Source organism: Hemiscyllium ocellatum, chromosome 21 (assembly GCF_020745735.1).
Source record: "Hemiscyllium ocellatum isolate sHemOce1 chromosome 21, sHemOce1.pat.X.cur, whole genome shotgun sequence".
Taxonomy (NCBI): Eukaryota; Metazoa; Chordata; class Chondrichthyes; order Orectolobiformes; family Hemiscylliidae; genus Hemiscyllium; species Hemiscyllium ocellatum.
The window spans coordinates 35,704,576-35,727,655 of NC_083421.1; the positions used below are offsets into that span (position 1 = coordinate 35,704,576).

General features: G+C 40.0%; 1 protein-coding gene across 3 annotated transcripts in view; it reads right to left on the minus strand.

Moving 5' to 3' along the window:
• LOC132825815 (dual specificity testis-specific protein kinase 2-like) overlaps positions 1-23,080 on the minus strand; it is a 99,066-nt gene that overhangs the window by 48,738 nt on the left and 27,248 nt on the right. For 2 of the 3 annotated variants that reach the window (XM_060841323.1, XM_060841321.1), the window contains exons 1-2: positions 16,894-16,962; positions 11,162-11,358 (exon numbers count right to left, since the gene is read on the minus strand). In XM_060841323.1, the coding sequence (XP_060697306.1) occupies positions 11,162-11,358; positions 16,894-16,954 (258 nt within the window). In that variant the 5' untranslated portion in view covers positions 16,955-16,962. Of the gene's footprint in view, positions 1-11,161; positions 11,359-16,893; positions 16,963-23,080 lie in introns of those variants that run through there. The other variant, XM_060841322.1, reaches the window with a different exon arrangement.

Below are 23,080 nucleotides of genomic sequence, written 5' to 3' on the forward strand. Positions count from 1 at the left end.
TGCCAACTCAATTTATAGGGTACCTGCCACTGGGACTTCTTCTTTAAGACTCATTTCATTCAAGTGACATTTTAAACAGCAGTCATCAAAGCTATAGAACATGTCATCAGTTAATGAATGAGAGTGTCATAGCAGCATTCACTCAAAAACACACTGAAAATTTACTTAATGAAACCTGATATCTAGTGAACTCATTTTCATGCTTGATGTATTTCCTGTATTCAGCACCAAACTCAACTCTATTAATATATAATGCTACCGAAATGTATTAAACTGCGGAAGGAACTCTTACACATTGATATATTTATCATGTAATCGGCAATATGTTATATCACCTGTAATCCAAGAAGCAATATCGATTTGTGCAACAATTTTTTCTTCTTTTTAATTCAGTCACAGATTGCGCCTATCACTGGTTAGATCAGCATTATTGCCTAGAGGGCAGTTAAAAGTCAATTTACATTGTTATGCATTTGGATTCACATGTAGGTCAGACTAGGCAAAAATGGCATTTTCCTTCCTTAAAGGACATTAGTGAACCAGATGTTCCCCAACCACCAACAATCAATTCAAGGTCATCATTTGATTCTTAATTCCAGATTTTCACTGAATTCAAACTCTACTATCTGCCATGGCAGGATTTGAACCAGAGTCTCCAAAACACTACCTGGGTATGCAGATCAACAGTCAAGCAATAATACCACTCAGCCATCACTTTCCCCCTTGAAGTAGGAGTAAAGAACAGAAAACACATGCAAGTACTTTAAAATCAATATTCCCCTTTATTTCCTGATTTGAAATGTAACAAATTTTGTCCTGAGCAGAGTACTATACAACCGATTCTGCCACAACATGCATTTCTTCAATGCAAATTGACTATAAGGCGATTGAAGAATTTAGATCATTATTTGTAGAATGCAAACTTTCCTTATTTGTATTGGCTATAGCACAATTCTGGTCCATTGTGCTGCTGTTACATGATTTTCTTATAATATAGAATCGCACGGGAACAGACCTATCACGTTATATCACAACAGACTGCACATCAACTGATTGATGAAAACATATATACTAGTTGAAACCATCCATACCACTTACCACAGTATGTTGACTTAGTCAACCCATATGCTGAACACTTTCCATCACAACACTTCACTTGGTACAACCTGCCTGAGCAAGATGATCAGCAGAAAGTTTTGGATCAAGGTATAGCAAATACTGCAAGTTATTAACAAATTCCTGGTAACCAACTCCATCTGTTGAATGACAGGCTTTTAATTACCAAGCAAAGACTGGCCCTTGATAGGCCCAGACTGGCCAGGCCCCTGTGCCAACAACATCTATCGTTGGGCCTCAGTACAAATCACTTATGCATTGGAGGAGAGCAGACATGCTGGATTTTAACTGAGGGATGCCATCTTGACAGACTAAGTGATGATTAAACTGAGAAAAAGAAGAGATCATTGCCTGCATTTCGAGTTTTGCATTTGCTAAATAAATAACATAAATTTAACCTGAAGTTTCCTTTCAAATTTTAACTCCATTTTGATTGTTCACTTCAATGAAAAAGGCATTTTTGGCCATTATTACATAAAACCATGAAATAATTTCACTATTATAGAGTCACAGAGATGCACAAACAGAAATATACCCTTAGGTCCAACTTGTCCATGCTGACCAGTATTCTAAATTAATCAAGTTCCATTTGCCAGCATTTGGCCCTCACTGCTCCAAACCCTTCCTATTTACTTACCCATCCAGATGCATTTTAAATGTTGTAATTGTATAAGCCTCCACCACTTCGTCTGGCAATTCATTCCATACAGACACCACCCTCTGTGTGAAAAGCCTGGCCCTCAGGTCCCTTTTAATTTTCCCCCTCTCACCTTAAACCTATGCCATCTAGTTTTGGATCCCTTACCTTGAAATGGGGAAAGTACTTTGACTATTCATCCTATCCATGCCCCTCATGATTTTACAAACTTGTATAAGGTCACCCCTCAGCCTGTACACCACAGGGAATATAATCCCAGCCTATTTAGCCTCTCCTTACAGCTCAAACCCTCCTATCCTGGCAACATCATTGTAAATCTTTTTTGAACCCTTTCAAGTTTAACAAAATGAGCAATGCTTGGTGAATTGCTCCTATGTAATTTAATTTAACAATACATCTGTTCAGTAGTGATTGCACAACATTATTATTTAAGGATTTTAATATTTAAAGTTGTGCTCTTTGAAATATTATACCAATATTAACATGCTCCTTTTGGTATATCTTCATTAAACATTGATTTGTTTTGGATAACCGCATTGGACTGGCTGCTATTGTTCAAACTGGTTAATAAACATAATGAGTTCTGAGAGTAGTTTCCCTCAGTGTGAACTTTGATTATATTTCCAAAGCAATTAAACTGCAATTCCTTTTCATCATTATGAAGCTGCACATTTTATGTCAATTACCCCAATGCTTGGGAGTAAATATTCCTTTGAAACACAATTTACTGACTTATGCGTAAGGGATTATAGATGACAGAATGAGCTTGAACTTTCAGAAAGCTTTTGACAATCTTAGTAATTAACAATCTTAGTGAGATATCAGGGAACTGGGGTTGAAGCGCTATGTGTAGGCACTATAAGCTGTATGGAATTCTAAGAATAATAAGCATTTGATTATGAAGAGAGACTGCTGGGGAACTGAGGCTGTTCTCACAAGTACAAGGGTTAACAGGAGAACTGGCAGTATTGTTCTAAATTTGTGAAAATAAACAAGATAAATACATTATTTAAAACAAGGAAAAATTGGGGAAAATTTGTAGTTCACGTGCCTCATTTCCCTCAGCATTCCATTCATGATGATTGCTATGATCCCATGGAGACCAATAACCTTTTTTAAAGGGATATTTGCATTCTCAGTGACTGACAAGATTTCAAGTTTTAACACTTGTACTTGAAGACTTGTAAAAGGCACTATTTTTGTGAATATCTTAAATCTAGACAAGAGCACAATTTCCTGCATTTAACTTTTAAACAAACTGAAAAAAACTCTGCTATACTTTAGTCCACACCTGAAATGGACTCTTCATTTCTCTTGTCCTGAGCTGTTCTCCATTCCTAATGACTGCTTTCGTTCTCCTTCTCCCAGTAGGCAACCATTAAGCTCCAAACCGGCTTTCAAGTTGTGCACTACCTTCAAGATTTCTCCCTCTACTCAAATCTGGGCAACCCTTCCTTGAAGAATTTCCCTGGATCCTCACAAACTGGGTCTCTTCAATCTAAGTAGGAGCTCTTACTCATCTTCTGCATCAATGTATCTCCTCCCTCACTTAGACGTTTGCAGATATACTTGGGTCTGGGAGATATAGTGAAATCTTAGGAAACCCTATAAGCCAATTCTATAATGGCCATCTCCATAGCAACATTGATGACAAGGCAGAAAAGGGTACTGAGGATAGACAGGAAATTAAAGATTCCAGTAAGGATCGGCCATTTTCTGGTCAAATCACTGTACAGTCCTGAGAGGGTAAATGGCCTACTGGTGTTACGAATTCTTATAATTTTATGTGAATCACACGGGTCTTTTATCCACTGAGGAATGCTAATTGACCATCCATTAGACACCAACGCTATTCTATCTTGGAATTAAACGGACAGCCTAAAGTATAAAGTAAAGCATGACATTCCTAAAACACTAGGTGAGACTTGGAAACTTACAATCTGAAAAGATATTCCTCATATTATCTATACAGTGTAAATATCTGTACCTTCTTCCCATTAAATCAACCTGTGAGCAACCCTTTACCTTTAACAACCAAGCAACCCAAGCTTCTTGTTGGTTAAAAGTCAGAATATGTCACATGACCCTTTTCATTCCAACATTTTACCTCAAATTAAAGAGACAAAATGTAACAATTTTATAAACCCATGCCTTTTGGACCTTAAAACAAAAGCACCTATTGGAATCTTGTGCCCAGTCTACCTATGCCTCATAACATACTTCACATTCAACAACCAAATATATGAACAAATCAACGGCACGCCAATGGGCTCACCCATCTCTGGACTCATAGCAGAAGCGGTAATGCAAAGGATAGAACAAACAGTCTTACCGCAAATTCAACCCAAACTCTGGTCAGATATGTAGATGATACCTTTGTAATCATTAAAAACACAGAAATAGAGAACACACACCGGATCATCAACGCCACACTCACAGGAATCTGATTCACTAGAGAGGAAGAAAAGGACAACCAAACTCCCATTCCTAGACGTGATGGTACAGAGAACACCAAATGGAGAATTCACCACAAAGGTATACAGGAAAGCCACATACACAGACCAAGTCCTAAACTACGAAAGCAACCACCCCAACACACACAAAAGAAGTTGCATCAAGACACTGTTCAAAAGGGCCACAACACACTGCAGTACACCAGAACTGCAAAAAGAGGAAGAAGAGCACCTATACAATGTATTCGCCAAAAACTGATACCCGCGCAATTTCATCAACAGGTGCCTAAGGGAAAGGCAACAGAATGAGGACTAGCCACACTACCATACATCAAAAACATTTCTGAACTGACAGCCAGACTACTGCGACCACTAGGACTCATAACAGCACACAAACCAACAGCCATTCTCAGACAACTCACCAGGACGAAGGACCCGATATCCAGCATGAGCAAAACCAATGTAGTGTACAGAATCCCATGCAAGGACTGCACAAAACACTGCATTGGACAAACAGGAAGACAGCTAACGGTCTGCATCCATGAACACCAACTAGCCATGAAACGGCATGACCAGCTATCCTTAGTAGCCACACACTCAGATGACAAGCAACATGAGTTCGACTGGGACAACACTACTATTATAGGACAAGCCAGGGAATTCCTAGAGGTATGGCACTCATCCACAGATTCAATCAATAAGCACATTGACCTGGACCCAATATATCGGCCACTGCAGCGGACAGCCGGAACTGACAACCGGAAGCGGCAGGTACAAATCACTATGAATGCTGGAGGAAACATCACAGAAGCATTTCACAGGAGGCTCTCAAGCACTGAGGATGTCACCCAGACAGGGGACGAAACATCTGCAACACAAATTCCCAGCTCGGCGAACAGAACCACAACAACGAGCACCCGAGCTACAAATCTTCTCACAAACTTAGTCTACATAAATGCAAACATTGTTTTCATTTGCCCAAGAACTTTCAAAGCTTTGCAAATCTCAAGGGAAGGAAATATGCCACTTTCAGTAAAGCATATGACTGACAGCTCTTTTTGTAATCAGGTTGACAACTAGTTGAAGCCAGGAAGCTTGGCAAATGTTTCAGGGTTACATAAATAGTTACAATTGTTCAAATCATTAAGTCAGTTAGATATATGGATCAGTGTTAAAGAACAGCTTTTTCTTGATCTTTTAATGACCTTGGCTATGCAGAGCACAATTTCAAAATTCACAGATGACACACCCAACTTGGAAGTATTGTTAAATATAAGAAAGATAGTGGTGGACTTCAGAAGTAGGCAGGATGTTGGAATGGGTGAACATGGGCAGATACAAATTACTGTACAGAAGTGTGAAAGAAAACAGTTTGGCAGGAAGAACAAGGTAAAGCAATATAAAATAAAGGAAGCGATGCTAAAGGGAGAGTAGGAGCAGAAGGACCTGCTGGTAAACGTTCAACAATCAGTGGTTATTAAGGCAAATGGGATTCTTGGCTTTTTGAACAGAGATATGGATTATAAAAAGCAAGGTGCTTACCTTCATAAAACAATGGTTCTCAACTAGAGTTTTGTGTCAAATTCCAGATACCATGTGCAAAAAGGAGGGATAAGAGACTTGAGACTTGGATAGGTTGGCTTGGCAAGAATATTTCCATCAAGAGATAACTTAGTGGTACTTCAAATCATGGGGAGTCCAGACAGAGTAATATAGGAAACTGAAGGGTTCAGTAATTGTACGCACTGATATAAAGTGACTAGCAGAAGATCAAGAGGTGACATAGGAATAAACAATTTTATGCAGTGAAAGGTTAGACTCTTGAACGCAGTGCTTGAAAATGCAGTGGAAGCAAATTCAAATGTAATTTTCTAAAGGTCACTAGATAATTATCTGAATTAAAAAAGATTCATGGGGCTATGGAGAAAAAGCAGGAGAAAAATGAGACTAGTTGAGTGGCTCTTGCAGTGGGTTGGCAGGATGAATAGCTTTTTACTGTGCTGTGAGTTAGGTTAAGCTCAGTTACTCTTCAGTTCAAGAATATTTTATATATATAAAATAAAAGATTAGCATCTAGTTAATTTAATATTTTTGTTCAAAATGTCAATTCAGTTATTATACATGTAAATATTCAATTTTTCATAATTTGTTCAATATATTTGCCTGATTCTAAACTTTGAAATTTTTACTGTTTTTTTTTGAATATTGAAATAAGTTCCGGTGGAGGCACAGGATAAGTTCAGCACTTTTTAAAAAAAGTCTTCTGTTTGTTATTCTGAGCATTATACCTAAAAATTAGGCCCTGAAAGTAAGTATGTTGCTAATCTAAAATACAAAGATGAAGCAGCTACAGTCAAAAAAACTATATAAGAGGATTAATTAAAGGGAAACATCAACAATAGGGTGATGAAAAGGTGTCAGAAAAGCTCAGTGGCACTGAATGTATGAGTAAACTTTGTAAAGGCTGATGATACATGAGAGTAAGAGATAAGAACCAGGAGCAGGAGTAGGCCATCTGGCCCTTTGAGCCTGCTCCATCGTTCAATAAGATCATGGCTGATCTTTTTGTGGCCTCAGCTCCACTTGCGCACCCTCTCACCATAACAGTAGAGGAATAATCCTCTACTGTTCCAAAAATCATCTATCTTAGCTTTAAATACATTCAAAGAGGAAGCCTCAACAAATTCACTGGCCAGGGAATTCCACAGAGTTACAACCCTTTGGGTGAAAAAGTTTCTCCTCAATTCAGTCCTAAATCTGCTCCCCCTAATTTTGAGGCTATGCCCTCTTGGTCTAGCTTCATCTGCCAGTGGAAAAAGCCTCCCTGTTTCTATCATAGCTAATCCCTTCATAATTTGATATGTTTCTGTGAGACCCCCCCTCATTCTTTTAAAAGAAGAGACAACAAGCAGAAATGAAAAGAAAGAAACCCATTGCAGGGTAACCTAACCCATGACAGAGTGGCAGCTCATGTGGGTGATAACTGATATCACGGCTTGCTAACATCAAGATTCGGAATTATGATGACCACAAATCCATTGTCAATTGTCAGAAAAACTCATCTCGTTCACTAATGTCCTTTAGGGAAGGTAACTGCTGACCTTACCTGGTCTGGCTACATGTGACTTGTAGAGTTCTTGTTTGCAGTCAGTAATTTGTTGATTTTAGTTGGTACAAATCACCCCCAGATTCCTGGTTCTGACACTGGACTTACTTAGGAATATCAAATGAAGAAGGCAGTAGACAGGTGTTTCAGGGCCAAAGAACCTCTACATTTATTAAAAAGAAAATTTATAATAGAAAAATAAAGGTAAATATAATAAACAGTGAAATTGACACAAACTATACAGAGGACAGTAATTAAATACAGAGGAACCTCAATTATCCGAACGAGATGGGCGGGCACTATTTCGATCAGTTAATTGATTATCTTTCCTCTGGGGCTCAGGGTTTTCTGTGAAGTCCACTCCCCGTTCAGGAGACTATGCAGCAGCACACCGCACGAGAGACTCCACCCTCTGCCTGACCCCCAAAGCCGTCCAACACTGCCACCCCCGCCCACTCCCCAACCTGTCCAACACCACACCCTCCCCCGCCTGTCCCCCAACCCCATCCAACACCAGCCCCCATCCCCGGCCCTGCCCACCCTCACCTCCTCTCCGAGCCAGCCAGACTAGACACAACAAGACTGCTGCTGCCTTTAGCGGGGTGAGTCTCCAAATAGCATGTACGCGCGCACACACACACACACACATCTTTTTACTGCAACTTTTTGACAGGTTCCAACTTTTCCAGGTTAGAACATTTGGTGTCTCGGAGGTTTAAGCTCACCACTGAGGATAAACGTTGTTTTGAAGTACAGCTGACTATTCCTGCTTGCCGTATCTGGTGTCTCAATGAAGACTTCAGACGGTGCAAGCCTTGAGTCTGGGTTGAGTCCAGTCATGCAGTAGGACGTGTATTGCATTTATCAGGTTAGTACTTGAGTTTCCTTACTTTGTGATGGTTTTGTGGGTCAGTTTTCACTTCAGGATCTGTCTGAAGCCTTGGTCGGGTCTGTGATTTTTGGAGGTTGTCAGTTCTTTGGTTGTGGTCAGTTGCTTTTGGTTCCCCTGGTATTGAACAGCCTTGTGTTGGTAGGTTTTGGAATTGCCATTGGGATCCCTCCTGGAGATAGCTGTGCAGATAGCTCTCAGAAATAGCTGCGAGAATTAGCTGTTGGAATTCTTCTGGGGATCATTGTTTGGAACACCACTTGGGGATTAGCTGCTGGGGAATCGCTTTTGGGGAGGTAGCTTTTGGGAATCCCTCTTCTGGAGATAGCTGTGGGAATAGCTCTCTCAGGTGAGATCGGAGCCTGCAATTAAACTAATTGTGGGGTTCTTATCTTCACACCAAACCTGCACTTGCCATGGTGTTCGTAGTGTTCACTTTGAAGTCAATTGGCTTCCTGACAGTTAAGAATTTGTGTAAATAGATTTTGATTGAAGTTGAATGCCCGGTATCTGTGAGTGAATATTGATTTAAGTTGAATGTACAGCATCTGAATAGACTCCATATTGGGTAGCCCCAGGTATAAAAGTTAGTTTCAATCCAGAGTTAAAAACCACGCAATACCACATCATAGTCCAACAGGTTTATTCGGAAGCATTAGCTTTCAGAGCACTGCTGCTTCGTCAGGTTCCACAGCTACCTGATGAAGGAGCAGCGTTCCGAAAGCTAGTGCTTCCAAATAAACCTGTTGGACTATAACCTGGTGTTGTGTGATTTTTAACTTTGTCCACCCCAGTCCAACACCGGCATCTCCACATCAGTCTAGTGTGTTAGGCTTAGTCGAATGTTCTCTTAGAGTGGAGGTGTAAATTGGACTTTCAGGCTGAATAATAGTCCAGACAGAAATCGTTTTGGCTTTGTGTATATTTATTGCAGCCTGAGCTCAGGATCCTGTCCTCTATTTTACATGTTAGAAAATCCAGGGTCTTGTCCCTTTTAGATGATGGAGAGTTTTGTTCAACCCTACAGACTCCAGACCCACAAGAATGCGATCGACTCTTAGGTAATTAGGGATGAGCAATAGATGCTGGCCTGGCCAGCAACGCCCTCATCCCATGATTGAATATAAATGCCTGGGAATTGATGGCAGGTCTGATCTTCCAGATATCTCTGACTGGTCATGCCAGCTCTGAATTATATCGCAGCTGGAGCTGCGTGTAGCTGTTGGTTCAGATTTATATTTTCTGCTTTATCAACGCAGTCTCAGTTTGACAGTAGCTGCAGACTTCATGGGTGGTATCTTGCAAAGTGTGACCAAGCAGGAAATTTTGGTTGTAAAAACACTTCAGCATGCATTCTTTATGTGTTTCAGATGCTGCTGGGGAATGATTTTGCATTGGATTAATCAGGTCAATACGTGGCCATATTCAAGTCTCGGCAAGTGACTTACAGCTTTTCTTGTAAATGCAGATGCCAGAATGTCAGTGAGTGACACAGAATATCTCTGGAGCAACCTGACCTGTGCAACAACATTGTGAGTCATTTTATATTATCCAAATAACTAAAGTAACTTGGGATCACATTGGTGCAAAGAATATTGCTATAGGGAAGAAAAATGAAGCAGCACAGTGGACATTGTAAAAGCTCAGAACCAAAGAATCTGTACAGTACAGAAAGTGGCTGTTTGGTCCATTGAGCTTGCATTGACCCTCCGAACACCATCCCACTCAAACCCCATTCCCTATCCTATCATAGCCCTGTATTTCCTATGGCTAACCCACCTAGCCTGCACATCCCTAGACATGCAGGCATTTTAGCATGGCCAATTCACCTAATGTGCACATCTTTGGACTGTGGGAAGAAACCAGAGCACTTGGAGGAAACCCACACAGACATGGGGAGAATTATAAAATCCACACAGACAGTGACCCAAGGGTGGAATCGAACCTGGGTCCCTGATGCTGTAAGACTCTGCCACTGTGCCACCCAAGAACCTGACAAATGACAATACAAATTTAATCTACCGCATCGATGACCTTGTAACTGCTCATTATATCTTCTTACCATGCCTTTCAGATGAACTTCTATCATAACTCATCACAAGTGATTCTGAACATTAATATTTCCTGGGCAATATTTCTACTTGACATTCTTCTTGATGCAACATCAAAAACATTGTGATGCATAGGAGGAAATTAAATCATCAGTCTCATGTTAAGATAGTGATAGAATGTCACCAGATTATGTTGGGAATTTCTTGGCCTCAATTATTCACTTGAGCAAGAGTACACAAACAGGGTGCATTTCTTTCTATGTATCTAGTGTATTGGTACTTTTTGTTACATAGGACATCACCATTGAAAAATGCCATGAGTAAATACTGACTGTGTGAATCAGACATACACAGTTCATGTGCGGCATGATTATTCTTTAACTATCTGTTCGACAAGATACTTAGGAGATTATTTTTAGTGACAAATATCAAGCTGAGTATTCTGATCTTTAGTTATTCAGTCATCAAGGGATAATTTGTGTATTTCTGTACATGAGCATTGTCTCAAAACAAGTAGCTAATTTGTTCACCTGCAAGACTGTCAATACCATGAAGATCCATTTCATATTTTCAAACAGAACTAATCATTAATAATGAAATACAATTAGAAAATGCTGGAAATACTGAGTAGCTCCAGTAGCATAAGTCATGAGAGAAACAGAGTTAAGGCTTAAAAATAACTCTTCTTCAGAACAGAACTAAATAATAAGTGATTTACTAATAGATGAGTTGTCCCTTATAAGGTCCATATGAAAGGATTTTCAACCAAATCTTTAGTTAAACCTTCAAAGTATTCACTTCCACAAAATCAAGAAGGTATCTCATTCTTGGCATAAGTGGTGTACCTATGATTTGCGCCGTTAAGGTAGTAAGTAATGGTTCTCTTACTTTGTAGACGTTAGAAAAGAACCCACATCCTGCCAGTTCAGCACTGAAGTTTTCCCAGAACTCCAGCTTCCGGACAGCTGTTCGGAGTTTTTGCCAGCGGTCAACATGGTAGTATGAATTAGATGATTCGCCATAGTACGATAATGAACTTGTAGGGTCATTTGATAAGTTTCCTGTTTCACACATCTTGGCGGTGCCTAGAACAGGAAAAATTAGAGAGACACTATAGCTTTTAATGAACAAAGTATAGCAGTGAAATATATTAAAAAAAAGAAAGATGTGCACTGAGATGGCACCGTTCGCGAACTTTAGAAGACTCAAAACCACTCTTATGACCATTGAAGTATTTTGTAGCTTAGTCACTATTGCAATGTAGAAAGTGCCAATTTGCACCTAGCAAGTTCCCATAAACAATACTGAAATAAATGAGCTGGTATTGGTTGAGGGATAAATCCTGCCTAGGAGATTGAGAGAACTCTCTTTCTCTTATTCAATTAGTTCCTTAGGATGGTTTAGATCCACCTGAGATGGCAGACAGCATGTGTTTAATGTATTACTTAAGCATAACCTTCACAAATATTTCAAAAAGCTTCATAAACAAGGGTACCTTGAAATAGTGCACCTCAATTATTAGTCTAGATTACATGCTCAGCTTTCTGGAATGGGTCTTGAGCCCATAATGATTTGTCAGAAAGGCAAAACTACTACCAGTGACCTACAGTTGATTTACAAGGTTCTAGACCACAAACAAACTACTCACAATTTCCTTTTCTCCACTTGGTGACGTCATCCACTTACTAATCCTTTTTAGTTCACAGCTCAATCTCACTCACATTAGTGATGTCCAATGTCAAGTATATTTTCATGAGATCATATCAAAGACTCATCATTTGCCATTTTGAATCACTGCACAAAACCAAGGTTAAAACAAGATATTGAGAATGAGATTGATGTCAGAATGAACCTGTGGGATTCACAATCCTGACATTGGTCTGAAGTGATGGTCCTTAGCCCTCAAACTCATGTACACCAACATCTTCTTCATATTAAGGACATCTGGGATGGCAGTCATAGAATCGCAGAATCTCTACAGTGTGGAAGCAGGCCATTTGGCTCATCAAGTCCACACTGACCTCCTGAAGAGCATCCTATCCATACTCACTCCCCTATCCTATCCCTGCATTTCCCATGGCGAATCCACCAAACTGCACATCTTTGAATAACATGGGCAATTTGACATGACTAGTCCACCCAACCTGCACAACTTTGGACTGTGGGAGGAAACCAGAGCATTTGGAGGAAATTCATGCAGACACAGGGAGAACATACAAACTCCACCCATGGCTAAAATCAAACCCGGGTCCCTGGCGCAATGAGATAGCAGTGCTTACCACTGAGCCACCATGCCACGCTGCAGTCCTCAGAGCTGGCAGCTACACTGGGAGAGGCAGGCATTGCTGAAGCAGGTCAAGCACACTTCCATGGTGGAGACACTCCCACTGGCTTTCACACACAAGTATCAAATAATTGGCATCTAAACTGGTCAATGATTTGGCCTGAAGGTGAATTCATTTCGCTTGATCAGTCTTTGCCATGATTATGAGGTCTCATAAATATAATCCCCTTCTCACAATATGAAGCCTCTTGGCCTGCTGTCCCTCTAGCTTTAAGCCAGGAGAGGCGTCGACTCAAAGCACAACCTCTAGTTGCAGGGGGAGGGGAGCATTCCACTGATGGTGAAATGATGGTGAAACCACAGAAATTAACCAGGAATTGGGTCGTCATTCCTGATGAAGGACTTTTGCCCGAAACGTCGATTTTCCCGCTCCTTCGATGCTGCCTGACTTGCTGTGCTTTTCCAGCACCACTCAAACCTAGACTCCAATCTCCAGCATCTGCAGTCCTCACCTCAATAACAATAACTAGCTATCCACTTCTGTGGAACAGAGCTGATTTATTGTGCACACCAGCCTTGGGAAACTTGCCCAGCATTTGGAAGGTATTGGGGGAGCTGTTCAAATGCAGCTTCCTATACTTTTGCAGTCCATGGAGCTGGATACATTTAACCCACAAAATGCCTGATATTCAGCCCAGCACTGTAGTTGGGTGAAAGTGTCTTCATTCTCCTATGTAGAATGCCAAGCAAAACATGCTCATTCCAGGTTTGAGGGTCCCTATCATAAAATCATCACTAAAACTTGATCTAAGGTTTGTGGTTTCCTTTGGTAGTGACCCATTGGGATAGATTTTACAAATTTTATTGAGTTGAATTCTCAAAAAAGCAATTAAGCAAGGAGTGAATGACTTTTTGGAATGCAATTTTTTTTCTTAGTTTGGTAATTTTGTTTACTTTTATAAAAGATATTACATCGATATGGACGTGTGTGACAAGATGGTCAAGATAAATATCCAAAACAATTGCCATTAATTAATGCAGTTCCTAAGCCTGAAATATTCCAGAAAGGCTTTTAACAAAGGGTAAGTTGATTGATTAAACAATTTAAACAGGCAATTGTACTTTCCAGATCAGCGATAACCCTCCAGAAAAGGCTCTTGTGCTTCCATTGTGAACAACTCCCCAACAGCAAAACAGGTTTGGTGAACCAATTTTTATTCCATCTCCAAAAGTTGCAATACAACTCAGTCCTTATCAATGTTATCCCCCATGCCATTAAACATTTCCGATCTGTTCCAGTAAGATGTCTGCATTGTAATTTATCCTTCTTTGACACAATCTAGTCTTGATGGTCAAGATAGTTACTGCCTAAAATGATAATTCCACAGTCTTGTTGGGCTGAATTTAGCGTTCTGTGGGATTATAGGGAGGAGAGGCCTGTAAAATTCCCTGGATAGATTTCCTACTCACAACCTGACCTCTCTGTAATTTTACAATGGGATGAGCAAAGCCCAGGCCTGCCAGCCCACCTTATCTAACTGAGGTCCTAAGTGGGCAACTAATGCCCACTTAAGGGTCAATTTCTGACCCTTGTCTCCATTTTCAGGCTGGCAGGAGCAGTTCAGGGGCAGAGGGAAGCCTTGAAAGTAGCAGAACTTCATTCACTGGTCTCCTTTCCACATTTCACACTTCCCCATTGTAAGCTCTGGCTCTCACAGGTGCTCCCTCAGCCCAACTTCTTCATCACACCTTCACTACTCCCTTGCCCCCAACCCAACCTAGCCTCACCTCATCTCTCTCCACCTTGAGACCATTTGTACATACCTGCTTCTGGACTCTGGACTACAGAACTTTGCAGTCCCAGTCCTGGCCACAGGGTTACTCATTCCTGAAGAAGGGCTTATGCCCAAAACGTCGAATCTCCTGTTCCTTGGATGCTGCCTGACCTGCTGCGCTTTTCCAGCAACACATTTTCAGCTCTGATCTCCAGCATCTGCAGACCTCACTTTCTCCCCACAGGGTTACCATGACTGCTGAGTTGCTGACCAATCAGATTTTTTCCAACTCTCTGAGCCGGACTTGCTCACTGATGACTTCTTGTTTATGGCTATTAACTCTTCTTGGAGTGTAAAGTGGGTTGAGCAGCAGCCACTATTGGCAGGAATGTGATCGATATTGACTCTTTGGGTGCTGGGATGGGAAAGCAGCCATCTTAATAGTCCTGTCCATATGAACAAAGTATTCACTGCCCAATGTCCCAATTCTCTCACATTTAATCTTGTAAATTGATGTTTCATTTTTTACCCTTTAGCTGCTTGAAACTTCCGCCTCCATCTTATTCCTTGTCCCATTCTTCTATCATTTTAAAGACTTGTGTTGTATTGTCCATAATATGTTGCCACAATGAAAACAGACAATATTTTTGAAATCCATCTTAATATTTGTATTTCCTCATGCCTGACGGTACCCTGGTCAATCAGTGTTGTACCTTCTTTGAGGCAATAAAATCCTTCTGGAAATGTGACGTGTACCAATACTCAAACTGACATCCAATTAGGGTTTTACAAAGATTCACTATTGTTTGCAATGGCACTGTGAACGCAGATATGACTGCCAAGGCACACAGAAAGAGCTCACAAATGGTAATGAGAAAGAGTCACAGTTGCGGTTCAAATTATCATTTAGCTTAGGCTCATTTTCTGAAGCATCGAGGGAAGATGGAACCGGGGAAGACAGCCATAAAACTATCAAAGACTGAGAAGGTTTGCATAGCCTGTGTAGTTTCCATGGGTGCAGATCACCAGTGCAACTTCAGCACTGTGGAGGTGTTTTAACTTCCATTTGCTATGACCACCGGATATTATAAGGCAGGGAGATGTGATCCTGGTGGAAGTTAGGATAAATTTTGAAATGGGGTACAATTAAGACTGCAGTTCTGCAAAAGAGTGCAGTATAATATTGTGTGTAAACACATTTTGGTGTAATGTATAAATGTGGTGTGGGCTTGCTGGTCATTTCAGGAAGTTAAGAGAGACATCTTTCCTGTAATGCAATATGTTGGTTACCTGCCCAGGCATGGTGAGTGGATGTCTGCTTTAGTTTGTTACAGTTAAAGTCGAAAATGATAACTCTTGCATGATCTTTTTTAGTCGGCCAGCAAGAATTCAAAGTTTTTTCTAAAAGTTATCAATGGTTTCAGGGATTGTAACACATTAATATCATTTGGATAGTGTAGGTGAAGCAAAATTGATCTGAATTCTAAGATCACCTGTATTTTGCAGCCATCTCAACACAGTTTTATAGTTCAGTAGAATTTATTTTGTGTATTTAACATTGAGAAACAGTCAACAGACCATAAGCTTTTCATTAACATTATAAATCAGACCCATATTTGAACAATGATTAGCTGGGCAGTTGCAACACATTCTCTTCAGCTTCTAAATGGAGAGTTTGAGAGATGTTAGGTGTTTCCAGCTTCCATTAGTGAAAAGTAGATACCAGTATCAAACCACAAGGTGTAGTCCACAGCTGTGTTATTTCATACAAGCTATTGCAACGCAGCTCTTAATCACTTCAAGATTTTAACAGCAGCCTAATTGGCATTGCAATTGCGTAAGCATACATTCATAAACAGGTCTGAAACGTCACACGTCAGTTCATCAAGGTAGCAATAATCTTGTAATTCCAATGGGAATTTTCCTAACTTTGTTAATGAAATTTCTCCTTTTCAGGACTCAGCAGTTTTTGTTCCTTTTCGAGAAAAAAGAGTGCTACATCTTAATCTACCTTTCACCCTCTGCATTGGGGCATTTCCAACAATAGGCAGACTTTGTCATCTTGTATTATCTATGCATGCTCAAGCTATGTGCCTGAATCATGTAAATATCAATGTTTCCATAAACAAACTGAACCTGAACAATAAGCACCTTGCCCCATTCCAGATAATTGTAATGAACGTGCAAATAATAAAAAAGGGGCTTGAAAGCAGGAGACAAGTGAGAAAATTAAAATTCTGAAAACACAATAGGTTAATGACAGGGCAAGAAAGATAATGTCTTACTTCAAGTACAACATGACCATCGGTTAGAATAATTTTCAAACCCGGCAGACAGAAGCTCAACCTAAACAAACAGAAACAAAGAACCAAGGATGCAGGAAATCAGAAACAAGAATACAAATCTATTTCTGTAGAAGCTCAGAAACTGCCAATTCTGTAACTGAATGTTTCCCTGGTCTGATTTAACGTACAGCAGATGATTATCAAGCCAAGCAAGCAATCTCAGCAGATGCTGACTAAGCTCAACCTGAAGCAAAGAATATAACAGCCAGGGAATACCTTCAGGCATCTGACAAGGAGGTCCTCCATTGTGCACTTCGGAACCTGCAAACTTTGACATCGCTGCTGTTTCAAACAAAGCATTTGTAAACTATTCGACCGACAGTCTGCTTCTAACAGGAAGGAATCAGTCAAACCACAAGAAGCACCTCCGCAAAAAAGAACCAGCAGAAAGCAAAAGCTTTCATCCTGCTGTTGACCTTTGAGATAAGAACAACTACCACACAATAGTGACTCTTGAAACCAGGCAAGTTACTGTGATAGAACAACTAACTGTTGTTCCATGCATTGCAAATTGCGAACTCTTTGATAGATTGGAGCTATAACCCAGGCTGCTTGTGTGAACAAAGTTAAACTTAACTGAGTGAGTAAATATGCTCAGCAAATGGAACAGATTAGAATCTCATACTCTGTAACTTGCTAAGAGTAGCTAATCTTTTAAATATCAAAAGCTGGAAAATATGCCCGGGGAGGGGTGCAAGATGTAATCAAAATGGAGGTCAGCATTCATAAGTTTTTCAACTATTTGAAAATGATCACTTTTGACCCTCCTCCCCACATAATTCAAGCAGAGTTTTTCTCTCTTATCCATTCACAGGATGAAGGCCTCACTGGCTAGGCAGCATTTACTGCCCATCCCTAATTGCCCAGAGGGCAGTTAAGAGTCAACTACATTGCTATGGGTCTGGAGTTACATGTAGACCAGACCAGATAAGGATGGCAGATTTCCTTCCCTAAAGGACGTTAGTGAACTAGACGGGTTTTTCTAACAATTGACATTGGATTCATGGTCATCACTAAGACTTTCAATTTCTTTTTGATTGGATTCAAAATGGTAGCTGTGTTTCTCTTTCCCTAAATGCTACCAGAATTACAGAGCTTCACCACCACTCTTTGTTTTTCCTTTATTTCAAATCTCAAACATTTGCAGTATTTTTTTAAATTTAGTGTAATATTTGACATGACTTACACACATATGCTGCGCCATTCTAAATCCCACTCACCTATCATTCCCCAATCTCTTACATTAGCCTAGTATCATTGGTTCCCTCTCCAAACTACAGAGCCCTGACCCTTATCTATAAATCTGTTCATGATCTCGCTTCATTCCATTTCCTCCAGGTTTTCCTTCCCTCTTAAATGGCCTGGGCAGGATTTACCCTGCAGAAAGCCAGTCTTGCCTCCTTATGGAACTAAAAATCCTGCCCCCTGATTTTAACTTCTACTCAACTCCTTGCATAAACCCTCATTCCCAACATTGGTGGCAGCATCCTGAACTGCCTCAATCTGACTCCCTCACTGAATTTCTCTCAATATTATGTGTTCTTATTTTGTAATTCCTAGATATTTGAAAAGCAAGCGGTACCCAGAGTTCTGAATGGGTTCCATTCTGGAGTGTATTTGCAAGTTGATTTGTACGCAAGTTGGGACACAATGCAGCACATTGTAAAGTGGCTGTTCATAAATACAGGAAATGCTTATATTTTGCATCTTTAAATTTACACCCTGCACGAGATCATGTTCGCAAGTATGAATATTTGTATATCAGACTTTTGTAAATCAGAGACCCTTTGTAATCACCTTTAGATTGGAAATCTGTGACCTCTGTCTTAAGAAAATGACTACACTGAGCACTACAATGGCCTTCGCTGCATGTGCAGATAGGCTGGGTGACATAAATTGGCCGGATATGCTTCAGGATTCTTCTGTGTGTGCACATTGTGTACACAGCGACATCAGCCCCAGAGGAACTGCAGACTGCCCGACATTTACTTCAAGTTAATTCATTTTCAAAAGTGATGTCCAATCCCCCATGCCAACCCAACCTGTTTTCTTGCTCTGTCCCAGCACGTTCAGCCAATTCAGTTTAGAGATGGAACAGGGAGAAATTAGCTGCTCAGGAGGAAAGGGAGCCTCACTACAATCACTGTTTAATAATTATATTGGTGACAGGCAGCTACTGTTGTCAGTCTGTCACTGGATAGTGACATACATTGTACTGGGTTCCTGTGCATGTGTGATAGCTGCTCCATCTGGTGATGGCACTCACAATGAACTTTGTCTTCAATTCTAACTCATGGTGCTGCCTTTTAAGAAGCCTGGGAAGGCTGGTGTCATTTTACACAAAACTCGACTCTCCAATGTAGCCATGAATGTGGCTCACTCAAACACTTAAACACATAATTGATTCCTGGTCATTTCGTTCCTACCTTTTCACAGACAATATAAAGTCTCCATTATTAAAATTTGCTCAAAACCTGTCCATTCAATCCAGCCTTGAGCAACGATTCCTGATGTCTTCCTTCACCATTTATTTTCATTACACCAGTTCAGTGAAGCAACATTAACTTTTATTATACATAAATATGATCTGGATTTGCTTACAACTTCCAACTTAAAATAAAATTGAACATTCTTTATCCTTTCCTCTGGTTCTGCCATTCGGTCCTTCCCCATGCCATATTCACCATCATTTTCTTTCCCTTTCCCTTTTTCTCTCTTTCATCTATAATTCATTCTAATTTCTTTCTCATTCCCACATTCTCACATACACTTTTACAGAGATTTAAATCAAAATTACAGAACAAACACCATTCAGTCCAACTGGTGTATACCCGTGCTTATACTTCATAGGAGTTTTCTCTGATCCTACCTCTTATAACCTTCTTGCCCATCTCCTTTCTACCTCAACTACTTACATTGTTTCCCTCAAATGTAGCTACATTATTAGTTTGGTATCACATCATAAGTCAACTAGTTTTGAAATATCCAAAATCTTTCACCTTTCCTTCTTTAATACATGGCTTAACCTCTCTGTTTGAATAATCCCTTAGTTGCCAATCTTTCTTTGACTTGGCATGAATTTTTTTGTCTGACTTGAGTCCTGGGAAGCATTATACTATGTTAAAGACAATATATAAATACAAATTGTTGTAGCCTAATTTTTCTCTCCTCAGTTCAAAAATTCAAGTAGGCAAGGTGAATTTTGATTCTGATACTTGTTTAGATTAGATACTTGTTTAGAACAGATTAGATTTTCACCCCATCATTGCCAACTTTGTGTGAACTCCACAATGTCAACTGCATCTTAACGTATTTTAATGTGCATTTTTCATGTCTTTTATAACTTACAAGGTTTTAACTAAAATAAAACTATAAAACAAGCAAATGATTGACACATTTGATTTTACAGTATGAATAATAGGGTAATAACTCGCTGTGTGCTTGTTCTTAAACAGATCCCACAATAACGTTAATGTCCCAGGAGACAAAGGTAGAAAGCTTCAACTAGCACCAGAATAAGAATGTTATTTTCTTTTTTTTAAAATTTATATTTACAGTATATTGTTATGGTACAAAACTGCTAATCAGAAGTCATCTGTTCAAAATCTCATTAGACAAGTTGTGAAGCTGAATGTAATAAATTTGGTGTTTTAGGGTTTGTTCCAACAAAACAAAATCATAATGAAAACTTTCAAATTGTTATAAAAGACCAAGGGTTAATGAATGTCATTCAGAAACAAAAGATTGCTGTCCTATCCCAAATCCAGTTCAACACACTGACTAAATTTTAACAGTTTCAGACATAACCTACCATAGAATCCCTAGAGTGTGGAAACAGTCCAACAAGTCCACACTCACAAACCTTCACAAACCCATTCCCCCACCCTATGTATACCCCTGACTAATGCACCTCACCTACACATTCTTGAACACTATGGACAATTTAGAATGGTCCGTTCACCTAACCTGCACATCTTTGGATTGTGGGAGGAAACCCACGCAGACACGGAGAGAATGTAAAAACACCGCACAGACAGTCACCCAAGGCTGGAATTGAACCCGGGTCCCTGGTGCTGTGAGGCAACAATGTTAACCACTGAGCCATTATGAAGATTAAAAAAAAACCAGAAGCAAATGCTTCTGTAAAGAATCAGGCCTATCTCCAGCACTTCAGGGCAATAAGGTGTGTCAGTCAGGATTTGCAAGAGGACAAAAATTAGTTGATGATGTTTTGGTGTTTACCTTGATATTAACTGATACACATCCTTAGAATCTTAGAATGCTTACAGTGTGGAAACAGGCCTTTCGACCCAATAAGTCCACACCGACCCTCTGAAAAGTCCCACCCAAACCCATTCCCCGACATCTACACCTGACTAATGCACCTGACCCACATATCCCTGAACACTATGGGCAATTTAGCATGGCAAATTCACCCAACATCTTTTGAACTGTGGTAGGAAACCGGAGCGTCCGGAGGAAACCCACGCAGGCACGCAGAGAATGTGCAAGCTCCACACTGGCAGTCGCCCGAGACTGGAATCAAACCTGGGTCCCTGGCACTGAGGCAGCAGTGCTAACCACTGAGCATCCACATTGAAGTTTGAACCAAAGGCAAAGGCAAACCATAAATGCTAGGAATTTGAAATAAAATAGAAAATATTGGAGGTGCATCTCAAGTTAGTCTATACCCAGAAACAAAAATAGCTCCATATTTTGGATAAAGTGAAAAAAAGGTAGCATTCAAAATATTAACCTGCCTTTCATTTATCAGATTAATCTGCTTTTTATTTGCTCTGGTATTTTCAATTTTTCTGAAAAAAATCAGGAAACAACAAGGGAGCATTGGAGACAAAACTGAAAGGCAAGACATGTTGGAGTCTCAGAAAATAATTATCAACACAAACAGAATGCAATAAAATACTCCTTTTATGCATCCCTTGGTAAGATGACTGCAAAAGCTTCTTGAATTCAATAAAATAATTTAAATACACTCCAAAGCCTTTTTTCTTAAGGAGATCTTGCATTTTTTCTATCTTTCAAATACAGTTGGGGTAACTGAACCAGATTATTGATAGTACTATAAACTAATTTGCTCACTTGTGTTAGGATCCATATGCTTACAATGAATTAACCAGGTCCAGAACAAATTTAAATTAACTATAACAACTAGTTTTCATTTGTGTAGCACCTTTTACATTGTAAATGATACAAAGTGCTTCATAGGAACTGCATTAGACATAGACATAGTCATAGTCCTAAGAAGGGTTACACCTGAAACGTCAACTTCTCTACCTCCTGATGCTGTCTGGCTTGCTGGGTTCTTCCAGCTTCTTGCCTGTCTACGTTAGACATAAACGAGCAGTAAAGAAGAGGAGCCAGGGACAGTCACCAGCACCTAATCAAGTGAAATTGGAGATCGCGGACACAGTCACCACCAAATAAAGAAGCAAAGAAAATGGAGGGAGGAGGAGCCACTAGTACCTAAAAAGTAAGGAAGAGGAGGTCCCTGTGTATGAAAAAAAGTGAGGTCAGCATCTTCATAAAGAGTGGGAAAGACAGAAAGCTGGGACAGCAGTTTCATAAACAGGTGAGGGTGAGAGAGAGAGAGAGAGAACAGCAGCTTCATAAACAGGAGAGACAAAGAGAGGGGGGGGGGTGAGAGAGAGAGAGAGAGAGAGAGAGAGAGAGAGAGAGGACAGCAGTTTCATAAAGAGAAAAGTAGACCTGTGTGAGGAAAACAGTAACAGTGGAAGATAAAATCTGGGTAGATTGTGCCTTCAACCTGTTTCTATCTGTCACAGCCAAAATGGGACATCCAAGTTAAACAGGGAGGTGATTGATGGGCCAAGTGGTTTAAATCAGGAGGCATTATTGCAATTTGAAGTGTATCAGGTATAAAACCCATGAAGGGCATGAAATCAAGAGCAGAAATATAAAATAAAAAAACAGAAAACAGGCCAGTGAACATATTACTGGTTATTGGAAAAATGCCAGAGTCCAACATGCCAGAGTCCAACATTGAGAAAGAAATAGTGGGACAGCTAAAGATTAAGAGCACAATCAGAGTTAAAATGGTTTTATGAAAGGGAAATATGTTTGATAAACTGACTAGAGGTCTTTGGGGATATAAGAAACAGAGTTGGAAAAGGGTAATAAATGAATGTAGTTTACTTGGAATTTCACAAAGCATTGGATAAAGTGCCACATTAAAGGTTATTGCATAATAAGGTGATGACTTTGCAACTATGCCTCTAAAATTCTATGAAGTCATAGGCTATCGCTCACAATATTAGGGGCAATGTTATAGCTCGGATTGAGGATTGGACTACACACGGAAGTCAGAGTCAAGATTATTGCTTCGTTTTCAGGTCAGAAAGGCAGAACTAGTGTAGTGTCACTG